Raw genomic sequence first — 13,017 nt, forward strand, 5'->3', positions numbered from 1 at the left:
AGCTGTGTGACTCTGGCCAAGTCATTTGATCCCGTGCCTCAGTTTCCTCATCTGTAAATGAGCTGGAGAAGAAAATGGCAAAAATACTGGAATGCTTTGCCAAGAAAACCCCAAATGGGCTCATAGAGATTCGGATACAACTGAACCACCACCCACTTTGCAGAGCCAGGACAAGATAGGTCTCCAGCCCACAAAGCCTTTGGGGCTTGATCAGTGGGACTTTTGTCCACTTTCTGGGTGGTGGAAAGAACAGAGGGGTCCCAACATTCTGGGTATGTCACTCAAGGGGAGGAGATCATCTGACCTTGCTTCATCCACTATACTACTCTCCACAATATGGTGCCCTAGAGAGTGAATGGTTCTTGACCTGTAGGGTATTAAAAGGATGTCTTTAAGATCAAAGAGAGGAGCAACTAGATTGTGCAGTGAATAAAGCATTAGCTCTGAGGTCAGGAGGACCTGAATTCAAATTTGACCTTAAACACTTAACACTTTCTAGCTCTGTGACTCTGGGAAAGTCACTTAACCCCAATTGTCTTGGGGGAAAAAAAGGAAAGAAAAAGATAAAATAAGAGAACCCATAAAAAAGCATTTTGCAAACCTTAAAGGGCTATATAAATGCTATTATTTCTCTTCTTCCTTCTGCTAGGTCCTGAAGTTTGTATAATATAGGATTTGAAAACAATCTGTAGAAACCACTGATTTTAGAGTCCAATTTGTCACTCAGGCAAGGGCCAGACTCTGGTAAAAGAAACCTGGATCAGAAGGCCCGAGTTCAAGTCTAAGCCTTGCATTGACCCTATCCAAGTGATTATGAGTATTTAAAATTTGACATAATAGATTTGCCGTTTCATACTATGTTATGGAAATCTTTTTGTTCTTTGAATTAAAAATAACACTTGACTATATACTGCCTAAGCCTTCGAATATCTGGCCTGTTTAGTGTTTGTCTAGGAACAGCTTCCAATGGGGAAGGGAAGGAAACGTTTCTATTTTGTCCTTTTTGTACTGTCTGCCCAACTTCTTCAGATTAGGGCCTATAGCTTCCTTTCCCTTCTCCTTGAACTCTGAGTGTACTTGACAATCTTTTTTCTTTTTCGTACACAGAATCAGAGAGAGAAGGGACCTCAGAGACCTTCTAGCCCAGCTGTCTCATTTTGCATATGAGGAAACTGAGGCAGGGAAAGTTGAGTGGCTTGTCCAAGGTCAGACATATACTAAGTGTATGAAGGACTCAGACACGGGTCATCTAACCCCAGACCGGTGCTTTCTTCCCCATGTTATTCAGCAGCAGTCTGGGCAGGTCAATGCTCCGACAGCCTCCACAGCTGTGGATCATAGCATCCGAAGGAGTTGCAGGGCGGCCTTTGCTGACACAGGTGTTGTGGACTGGGAATGAGATAAATTGGAGGCAGAGGAGAGAGGTCAGACAACGCAATGGCCTCTCACTCTCCTTGTATCATCCTTTTACACGAGGAGATCCATTCTGTGGATCTGGGTTGGATCTCCAACAGCCACTGGCAGGTGGCTCTCTTGTATTCCAACACTTCTCTGTTACAAAAATGCCTTAAAGAGGAGCAGAAGATTCCAAGGGGAAAGACCTTGCTTTGGGGGTAGAACATGGAGAGGGGGCAGGAAAAATGGGTTCATTTGATTGTGTTCTTCCTCCCCTTAGGAATGTGAAGAACCCATCAGTCCCAGGTACTCCGTCTGGGAGAAGTCGGCAGGAGATATGGGTCTGAGCAAGGAAGAGGGCTGTACTCGGCGACCTCCCATCAAGGCCCACTCGGAGCCCCCAGAACGCCCCGGCCGAGTCATCACTATTGTTTTCCTGGCCCTGCTGATTGACTTACTGGGCTTCACACTTATTCTTCCCCTCTTGCCTTCCATCTTGGATCACTATGGCAGATCCAATGTGAGTGGCTTTGTTCCTGGAAATTTTGAAACATGGGCTAGGGACATAGAGGGGAAGCTTGAGGAGAAGAGGGAACAAGTTTTGAAATTGCTAGTATGCACCCATATATACACTACCCCAAATCCCCACACATACCCTCCCTACTATCATAAGGATAAATTTATAATAAATAAATTCAGCAGAACAACTTCTTAGACTTGCGTTAGAGGGCCTGGATTGGAACACTGCCTTTTAAAGTGCTTTCTAAACTTTAAGGGGCCAGAGAAATGTGAATTATTTAATATTATTACTCACTTAAATAGAAACCACATGTGTTTGGTGCAGGACGGTAAGAGGGGAGGGGTGACTTTGTGAGGTTTGGGAGCCTGTAAGAACTTATATTAGTTTTAGATTAATTCTTTAGCTCAATTTTGCATACCCATACCCCACCCCCCCACCCCGAAGAAAAAACAAATATTCCCCCCTCTCTAGATCTGCTTCTTTTAAAATCAGGCTCTCATGGTGGTAGATGGAGCAGTAAAGAATGCAAGAAGCTTATTCGTGGAACTGTCTGACAAGCTTTTCTCCTTTCTGTAGGACCCTTTTTACCAGTCTTTACAGCAGGGTGTGGATTGGTTTGCTGCAACGGTTGGTGTGCCTCCTGAGAGGAAATATAACAGCGTCTTATTTGGAGGTACTAGTCTCCCCCTGAACCTGCATTCGGTTTCATAATGGGCTGAACATCCAATATAGGGACCTAGTTAGTAGCCCTACAGCATTCCTGCTGTTGTTTCTGACTTTTATGCAGCAACTTGATTGGAAAGATCCCTGGGCAGAGCATCCCTTGAATTCTGTGGCCGTTAGTTTTTCTCTGCAGAATGTGGACAATGATACTATCCATCTTCTTAAAGCAGAGCATGTATGCTACTTCCTCCATGAAACTTTCCCTAATCTTTGATAAAGACCTTCTGCCTTGGACCTCACAATTTAATCATTTTTTTGTACCTTTTTAATGTGTTGAGTGTGCACTGCATTTATCTCAAATTTCTTTCCATATTATTCCGTAAACTCTATAAATAAGAACGTTAAATCTAGTAGAAAGAAATTTCCTCCCATAGATTGTAAGTGTCTTGCGGGGCAGTAACAATTTTCATTTTTCTCTTCTAACCCTAGCTCTATCTGGGTGCATAGAGGGTATATAATGCTTTCTTAGTGAATTTGATTTGAATGAGAGTATGGGTTCTTCTTTAAACTTTGTATCCAAGAGTATGCTAGCAAATGTTTAATTACCAGATTCTGGGGAGAAGGGAAGGAAAAAAAAACATACTCATAAAGTTTTTAAAGTTTAATTTGCATTACATTTAGCATTCTCTCTGTCACTTTCTAAGCCTACACAATCAACAGTGAATCAAGTCCCAATATATAGTACAGAAGTTTAATTGTTCCTACTGAAAATTTAGATTTGTGCTGGCTCCAATACCATCTCCCCCCCACCCAATTCATCTCTCCCAGCACACAACAAATAAGATAATCACTTTAATTTTATACTTGAAAGGTATATTAGTCCAACTTCTCTCATTTACAGATGAGGAAAAAGCAAGAAAGTATTGACAAAGTCAATTTGAACCTACATCCTCTGATTGTAAATTGTCTTTTCATTTACATCATACTTGAGCAAGTATTTGATAAATGGGAGGTAGAATATATAACTTTGTTTTTGCTGTTTCCTAGGCTTGTTAAGAGAATAAAGTAATCTCATAGATAAGAAAGGAATAAGAAGAGCACAAAACCCATAATTGATGATATACCCAGCTCTGCTGTTTTCAGGGAAATACAAGAAGGAAAAGGAAACTTAGAAAATTATTTTGGGGCTGGAAAGGATGCCTAGTTAAATTAAGTTAAGATTGCCTAGTTAAATCTCCCAATTCTATAGACCCTGGGACTTTTGTCTGACATCCAAAAACTAAAAAGTGACAAAATTTGGATTTGAGCCTTGGCCTTCTGACTCCCAAGTCAAGAGGCATAGAGATAAGTAGAAAAAATAATTACAAAACATAAACAATGCCACATAAATGTGAAGTATGCCGTTATTAGAAATCATGAGCTCTCATGATCTGACAATACTGGGGGAAGGAGGGAGAGAGAATAAGAATTTATAAACATTATCTCATTTAATACTAGCAGATTTGGATGATGGAAGATGGCATTTATAATAGGTAACATTTATATTGTGCTTAAGGTTGGCAAAAGACTGGAGAAATATTCTCGTTTGATCTTTACAACAACCCTGGGAAGTATGATTTTACAGTTAAGGAAACTGAGGAAAACAGAGGTTGTCACATGCCCAAGGATCCCTTACCAGTGTGTATCCAAAGCTCAATTTGAACTCGGTTTCCTGATTCTAGACCGGTCTCTATTAATTGGACCATTCCCCTGCGGCAGTATTATCACAGGGACAGTGGTGGTGGGAGTAGCAGTACCAGCAGCCGCCGTGTGATTCTCGAGACTGTAGCAAGGTTCCTTCCACCTTATAAGAAGCGTATTCTCCAAGTTCTCAGCCACCCTTGGGCCCCTCTCTCCTGCCCAGCCAAGAGACTCGCCCTGCCCTCCATTCCCTGTCCCACAGAGATAGTATCTTAGAGGTATGTCATCCTGCTGACACACCTGTGTTTTCATTAGTACTTTGTCAGACTGAAAAAACCTTGAGCATTCAAAGAACCATGTCTTGGGGCAGAATTTCTGAACCTGGAAGAGGCCCTTTAGGAGCAAGGATCTCTCTGCTGACTTTCCTGCCCAAGCCGGAGGGCAGAATCCTCCCCTTAGGAGGGGAAAGCCTGGTGTTGCCAGTGTAAGGACACGGAAGGAGATGGTTGCTGATGTGAGGGGCTGCCAGGCTAATGCTCTCTTTCTTTCAGGTTTGATTGGCTCCATCTTTTCCATCCTGCAGTTTTTCTCCTCTCCTCTCACTGGGGCAGCATCGGATTCCTTTGGGAGACGGCCGGTCATGTTGCTGACTTTGGTATGACTCCTGAGGGTCTGCAGGCCAGTGGGTGCACACATATTTGTGTAAACAACCTTTATTTCCCTGAACCCAAGACAGATATTTATCAGTTAAGAGCGAGAGGCAGTTAAATGGAATCTTAGGCTAACAGGGTAAATTTGAGAGTGTGTTATCTGCATCTAGGAAACATAATTTCCCCTCAGTGGAACCTCTGAAGACTCAAGTCAGAGAAGTTACTTCTTGTTTTTTTTTTTTTTTTTTTTTTTAACTATCCCCATTTTTATTTTTATTTTTTTTAGGCTGTATTCTTTTTTCTTTCTTTCTTTTTTTTTTTTTTTATTATTATAGCTTTTTATTTACAGACATAAGCATGGGTAATTTTTCAACATTGACCCTTGCAAAACCTTCTGTTCCAACTTTTCCCCTCTTTCCCCCCACCCCCTCTCCTAGATAGTAGGTAGTCCAAAACTTGTTAAATATGTTAAAGCATATGTTAAATCCAATATATGTATACATATTTATACAATTATCTTGTTGCACAAGAAAAATCAATATCCCCATTTTTAACTGGGGAATCTGAAGCCAATGATTTGCCCAGTGTGAGTCAGCTAGTAAGTATTTTAAGGTGGAATTCAAATTCAGGTCTTTCTGACTACAGGTTCAGCACTCCATCTACTAGATCATCTAACTTCTGCTAATAAAGAATGTATGCTGAAAAATTTAAAATGCAGCCCAGGTGCAATGCACTTATCACATTCTGCCTTGTTTTACAGCTGACTATATCTTCCTTACTATTTTGTAAACTTAAAGGTAAAGACTATATCTTATTCATCATTGAATCTACCCTCAGGGCCTACCATTGTGCCTCATACATAGTATATCCTTTTTTTAAAATTATAGCTTTTTATTTACAAGATATATGCATGGGTAATTTTTCAGCATTGACAATTGCAAATCCTTTTGTTCTGAAGTTACTTCTTTTATTAAGACTTATTTAAATCTTCATTTTTTTTTCTGCTGATGAGGTGATTCATATTTTTCAACCAGCTATGTTCAGCTAACTGCTTTTGAAAAAATACATTTTATTAATTCACTTTGTCTCTTATCATTTCAAGATGGGTGATCTTCCGGGATTAAACCCTCTTTCGTAGTGAAGAAAAATAATTACGTCAAAATATCTGAAATGGGGACCATAATTGACAGTGTTTCTAAGATTTGGCCCTAACAGATAAAAGGCTATATAATCCAACTGAGCTGAGCAAGCTTTTGGAGAAATTAACTCTGCTCTGACCAAGCCTTCAGAGTAGCTGCTGATTCCTAGGTTCCACAGGAGATAGAGAAATTTGAAGGGGAAAAGACTGTGTATTTCCCCTCCTTATAAACAAGATGGTGAGATGTGCTCAAGGATGGGTCGCTATGGCAATACCCTCAGAATAGACATTTTCTCTCTGCTTGGCATTTGTGCCCATTTGGTTGACACTGAGGGGCCACATGAGCTTTCTATTTGCAGACTCCAAGGTCAGATCAGGGCTCAGTATAAATAATGGTTTCCCTTGCTTGCCTCTAGGTGGGACTGATCCTGTCCTACGCATTGTGGGCCCTCTCCAAAAGCTTCGGAGTCTTTCTGCTCTCCAGGATCATTGGAGGAATCAGCAAAGGCAATGTTAGCCTTTCCACAGCCGTCATTGCAGATCTGACTTCACCTCAGGCTCGGAGCAAGGGGATGGTAAGTCATGGAGAGTTGGCTCCTTAAGCTTCCCTGACTCCTCCCTGCCGCCCCCGAGGATTTGGGCCAGCTCTTACCTTATTAGCCGTTTTTCTGCTTCATTGATTCTCCCAGGAGCTGGGATTTCTTTTTCATCACTTGTACCCTCTGGGTCTCAGTTTTTCCATCTATAAAATAGGGATGCCAGTTCCTGTCTTATTGACTTCACGGAGTAGAGAGATGAATCAGTGAGATAAAGGAGGAGAAAATATTGATTTTTAAAAAAGATTGTCCTTGTGTAAAGTATCATGCCACTTTCTTGGTGGGGAGGGAGCATTTAGCAAGCATCTGGACTTTTCAGTTCCTGGGAGTCTTTGGGCAGTGACACAAACCATCCAGAGTCAGGTGACTCCAGGGGTCAACAGGAGATGGCATAAGGAATTAAAAAAAAAAAAAAAAGTACTTGCCTGGGAGATGGGAGACCCAGATTCTAGCTCCAGCATTGTTGCCGTGTGATGTGATTATGAGAGTGGGCTTCAGTATCCCCACCTGTGAAAGATGATAATCATAGTCCAGCTGGATTCACAGAGCTCTTGTAAGGATAAAATAAGAGCGTGGATAGCTTTGAAAAAATAGAAATATGTCTTGCAGTTACTCCAAACGTGACTTCCTATGTCCTTAATGTAGGAGTATTAGTACGTATATGCGGGCAGTCCCGTTTCAGGAAGCTGTGATTTTGTTACAATATGGATCATACCTCCATTGACAGATTTGGATTACTCAAAGTTTAGTGGTTGGTCATCCAAAAATTTAAAGTGAGGAAATGACATTATAAACGGGATCCATGGTGGTTTGTGAACTTTATAGATCTCTTTTCAGAATAGCACAAAATCACATACAAAGAATTATAATCTATGTTGAAATATAATTATCAAAATATTTAAAGGAACAAGTTTACAGACTCCATTCCTAAGCGAGTGGTGCAGATTTTACCTCTCGTCCTTGAAATCTCTAATCCATACGTCATCCTGTGGGGTCCATTGTTCCAGGGACTTTCTTCTAGGTCTCTTGGATTATATAGGTATCAGTGGCGTACGCTGGAGGGCAGCATGGGGGCTATCCCTCAGTTATACCTCAATTTCTACATGTGAGCAGTTCACTTCCTTTCCTTATATTCCTTTTCTATTATCTTATTTATCCTTTGTAATTTGTTAATATATTGTAACCCGCTTGTGCTCGTCACATCTCTCCATTGTTTTTTGGATGATTGTAACTTTGTTTAGAGACAATGATTTCATGTATGGCAGCCATGTGGCGGCGTTGGAAGAATATTGACATATGGCGACAAAGGAACAAATTGGCAAAGATGGAAATAGTCAATGTTGGTGGGGCTGTGGGAAGATAATCATTAACACACTGATAGATGAGCTGTGAATTAGTCCATTTGTTCTGGGAAATGGTTTGGAATTATGCTTTTTAAAAGTGACTTAAGATATTCATTCCTTTTGACCTAGAGAAGGGGGTACTCTATGGTCCCTTTGGGGTAGGGACAGGGACTCCTTGGCTTGGCTAAAAGATGATGAGGTTTAATAATAAATTTATCATCCTGAAACCATGTGGCGAACTGACCAGTTTCCAGGATATAGAGATTGGGTGTGAAACTGAGCTTTTTGATTCCTGATTTTGACATTTGTTACCTTTGGACAAGTCACTTAATATCCCCAAATCCTGTTTTTTTTTTCCCCCTAATCCAACCCCCTAACTTAAACATATTAATAAGTATTTATTTTCTCTTTCTTCTCTTCCCATTGGGGAAAAAAAAAAAAAGTCCTGTAACAAATACAAACATTCCCAAATTGAGCATGTTCAAAAGATCTCATTCTGCTTCTTGAAACCATCTCCTGTCAAGGAGGTTATGGGTAACATGCTCAGTCATTAGTCCTCTGGAATCGTGGTCATTGAATGGATCATTGTAAAAAGAGGCAATTTTGAAAATATAAATTATTGTTGTTACCGTATAAATTCTTCTCAGGGTGTGCTCACATCTTCATCAGCTTATCCAAGTCTTCTCAGGTTTCTCTGAAATGGTTCTTTCTGTTAGATCTCACATCACAACAGTTTTCCATGGCATTAACACGCCACAATTTGTTCAGTTGCTTGTTCAGCCCAACTAATGGGCATTGCCTAAGTGTGTAGTTCTTTGCCATTACAAAAAGACCTGCTGTCTTTCTGGACATGTGGGTCCCTTTCTCCCCCTTTTAAAATTTCTTTGATACCTAGTAATGGTATCGTGGCCCAGACAATTTAGTGTCTTTGGGGCACAGTTTAAATTGCCTTCCAGAAGGACTGGGCTAATTCCTCTTTCTACCACTGATACATTAATATGCCTATTTTCTCTTAGTCTAACATTTGTCATTTTCCTTTTTTTTCTTTTTGGCAAATCTTGCCAATCAAGTGGATGTGAAATGGAAGCTTGGAGTTTAATTTGCATTTCTCTATTAGTAATAAAGAACATTTTTTCATATGGCTATTTGCAGTTTGAAATTTTCTCTTTGAAAACTGTTCATAGCCTTTGGTCCTTTATTTACTGGGGAAGAGCCTCAGTTACTTGTTAAAAATGAGGACAGCAATCCCTGGGCTTGCTGCCTCCTGGGGACACGGGACCGTACCGTGTAAGGGTCGCTGCCCTCTCCTTGGTAAAGACGCTGTTGATGTTGCTTGTGCCCCTGCAGGCCATGATCGGGGTGGCTTTTTCCCTGGGCTTCACCATCGGCCCGATGATCGGGGCTTGCCTGGCAGGGGAGACGACTAAAGGAGACCGCTTCTACCTTCATGCGGCCTTGTGGGCGCTGGCGTTCGCCATCTCTGACCTGGCGTTTGTTTTCTGCTTCCTTCCGGAGACCCTCCCCAGGGACAAACGGGTAAGGCCCCCGCAGGATTATTTGGGGTTGGAGGTTGGAGGAGCACAGGGTCCCGTCTGGAGGGGCCTGTGGGACCCCTGAGGCGCCCGTTTTACAGACAGGGAGGTGACGTGCTCAGGGCCACGTGGCTGGAAGCATCTCAAATAGACTTAGTTCTTCTCGACCCCGAGGGCCCCCGGCTTTGTCCGCTGCGCTGCAGCTGCTTCTAACTCCGAGTGCTTTCTGATTCTGTGTGAACGAGTCTGGGGCCCGAAAAATTCAGGATGGATGTTCAATATTAATGGCAGAGGCAATCATGGCTGAAAACGAGCAGGGGACTAGCTGGATTAGCTGCATGTGGAGACGTACGTGACGTTTTCCCTTCCGGTGGGAAGTCAGCCGGGTAATGAGCATTCACGGGCCTCCTGGGGGGCTCAGTGGGTGGAGCCCGGGGCCAGAGCCCTTACCCTGCCCTGGTGATGGAGAAGGAAGCACAAACCCCTCTAGCAGTGGCTGAACCCGTCCTAGGGCAGAAGCCGGCCCTGCCTTTACTTTCTGCTGGAGGCAACGGCAGGTACAGACCGGGTGTGGTGGCCGCTGAGGAAAGGCCCCGGCCTTGCGTGGGCCCGAGGGAAGAGCTCTGTAAAAGGTGGGATTTGGGCTGCCTTGGAGCACCCTGGCTTGGGAGAAGCCGTGAAAGGGCACAGGTCTGAGCGGTGTGGGAGGCAGCTAACGGGACGGCGTCCCCGAACGGCAGAGCGCGAGGAGAAGGGACGAAGGGTTCGGGACGAGCTCTACGGGCCGGCCTGAGGATTTCTGCTTTGACCCTGGGGCCGATGGGGAGCCGCTGCGGTTCCCGGGTGAGGGGTGACACGGGCACGGGTGCGCTTGTGGAGGATGGGCTGGGGCCGGCGGCTGCCCGGCTGTGGCCACCGACGAGGGGAAGCCCGAGCGAGAGTCGGGGTGAAGGGAGACCTGGCAAGACTTGGTGACAGCCTGTGTGCAGGTGGTAGTGCGAGGACCGGAGGATGCCCGAGGCTGTGCCCTGGATGGCTGGAGGATGGTGATGTCCTCAGCAGTAATAGGGAGGTCCAGAAGGGTTTCTGGCGGGGGTTGGGGGTGGCCTCTGTAGGCCATGGGAGATGGAGCCTGGAGCTCCAGAGAGAGGTCAGGGCTGGAGTTAGGTCTGAGCCCACAGGAGCTAATGAGAGACAGCTTAGAAGGAGCAGGATGGCAGCCCCTCCCACTGTGTCCCCAGGGGCCTCATTTGTGGCAAGAGCAGCTCCTACCTCAGTGGGGTACTGCGAGGACTGAAGGAACTAATATGTACAAGACAATTCACAAACCTTAAAGTGTTTGGTAAATGATACTGTCATGTTTGAATTGTTCCAGGGCTGTAGCCCCAGAAGGAGACTTGTCAAGCGTCAGCCCTAGGCGTAGCTCCTGGGGTGGGGAGGTGGGGTGACATGCGAGGAGAGGGGGAAAAAGAATGAAAAGGAAGAAGAAAGGAAGGAAAGTCGGAAGAAAAAGGAGGGAAAGTTTAATAATGCTGTGTTCAGATGTTAATAAGCAATGATCCTGTCTAGCCTTCTTTCTTTTTAAAAGGAATTTTTTTTCCCAGTCAACAAAAACCTGCCTTCTCTCCCCTCCCAAACCAAACCCCTCTTACAAACATGCGAGTCAAGCAAAGTGAATTCCTGTCTGGGGCATGTCTCCATCTGCCTTCTGCGCCCGTGACTTCTCCGTCAGGCGATGGCTCGCTAGCCTCCGTCCCAGTCCTGCCCCAGCCTCTCGGTCCCCCCCTCGCTGGCTGGGCATGCCAAAGGGTGGAACGTAAACACGGCCATTGCGGCTCGTTCCTGCAAAGACTGGCCGGATGATCATTGTCTTGCTCCGGACAGCTTTTGGTAGTTTGGGGTTTTTGGCCTCCATCATCATCTTAGAAAACAACGGAGTTGACTAGTTCTGTCTGAACTAATTTATTAGGATCAGGTGTGTGTGTCCATATGCAGGCGGGCCCAGGACTGACCCAGGTTTAGGCTCGGGACAATCACGTGGCCTTTCTTTGGATTGCGTGGGGCTCAGCAGGGGGAGCATTGGACCAGGAGCCTCCGGTCAGCTGTCTGAATGGGAGCAGGTCACTTCCTGCCTGTGGGCCTTGCTTCCTCCTCTGTAAAATGTGAACAGTAGCAATCCTTGCACCTTAGCCCATTATGGCCTTCTAACTATTGTTGTAGCCGCCTAACTGGTCTCACACTGTACATGTGCTACACACACAGCTCTAAGGGTCCTGTCATTCCCCATGCTGGAAAACCTCCAGAGACTCCTTTTCTACCTATAAAATAAAGCCCTAAATCTTTACAAGCCATATTTTATAACAAAAATATTCATTTTGCTCAACTACATATTTGTAAGAGGGGTTTGGTTTGGGAGGGGAAGAGAAGGCAGATTTTTGTTTACTGAAAAAAAAAAACCCAAAATAATTCCTTAAAAAAAAAAAAAAAAAAAAAAAAGGCTAGACAGGACCATGGCTTATTAATCTCTGAACACAGCATCATTAAATTTTCTTTCCCTTTATCCATTTCTTCTGACTTTCCTTTCCTTTTTTTTCTTTTCCTCCTTTCTTCTGACTTTCTTTTTTTTCCTTTCCTCCTCCTCCTCTTCTTTTTTTTTCCCCCGACTCTCCCTCTCCTTGCATGTCCATTCCTACCCAGAAGGACCAGCTAAACTCTATTTTTTTTCCTTTTTAAAATTTTTTAATAGTTTATTTTCAAATGCAAAGACAGTTTTCAATGTTCATTCTTACAAAACCTTGTGTTCCAAATTTTTCTCCTTCCCTTCCCTGCATCTTCCTGCTCTAGACAGCAAGTAATCCAATTTATGTTAACATGTACAATCCTTCTATATATATTTCCACAATTATCATGCTGCACAAGAAAAATCAGAAAAAGGGAAAAAAATGAGAAAAGAAAAAAAGTGGAACTACTATGTTATGATCCACATTTAATCCCCCCACAGTCCTCTCTGGGTGTAGATGGCTCTCTTTATCACAAGTCTATTAGAACTGGCATCAATCATCTCATTGTTGAAAAGAACCAAGTCCAGTAGAATTGATCATTGTATAATCTTGCTTTTTCCATGTTCCATGATCTCTTGGTTCTGTTCATTTCACTCAGCATCAGTTCATGTAAGTCTCTCCAGGCCTTTCTGAAATCATCCTCCTGATCATTTCTGACAGAACGTAATACTCCATAACATTCATATACCACAATTTATTCAGCCATTCTCAAACTGATGGGCACCCACTCAGTCTCCAGTTTCTTGCCTCTACAAAAAGGGCTGCTACAAATATTTTTGTACATGTGGGGCTTTTCCCTTTTTTTGTGATCTCTTTGGGATAAAAGCCAAGTTAACTAAACTTTAAATCATAGAAACAGTAGTAATTAGTTTTGCTTCAGGTTTAGGTGGCTGCTGTTCCTTCACTTCTTCTGACCTCCTGGCTCCCCAGTGGAGCTAT

At 43.5% G+C, this 13,017-nt stretch overlaps 1 protein-coding gene across 1 annotated transcript in view; it reads left to right on the forward strand.

Moving 5' to 3' along the window:
- Positions 1-13,017, forward strand: part of MFSD10 (major facilitator superfamily domain containing 10) — a 37,000-nt gene that overhangs the window by 10,627 nt on the left and 13,356 nt on the right. The window contains exons 4-8 of the mRNA XM_051966740.1: positions 1,676-1,915; positions 2,492-2,588; positions 4,810-4,913; positions 6,463-6,621; positions 9,333-9,521. Coding sequence (XP_051822700.1) covers positions 1,676-1,915; positions 2,492-2,588; positions 4,810-4,913; positions 6,463-6,621; positions 9,333-9,521 — 789 coding nt within the window. The remainder of the gene's footprint in view (positions 1-1,675; positions 1,916-2,491; positions 2,589-4,809; positions 4,914-6,462; positions 6,622-9,332; positions 9,522-13,017) is intronic.

The sequence above is a fragment of the Antechinus flavipes genome, chromosome 6 (assembly GCF_016432865.1).
Source record: "Antechinus flavipes isolate AdamAnt ecotype Samford, QLD, Australia chromosome 6, AdamAnt_v2, whole genome shotgun sequence".
NCBI classification, from domain to species: Eukaryota; Metazoa; Chordata; class Mammalia; order Dasyuromorphia; family Dasyuridae; genus Antechinus; species Antechinus flavipes.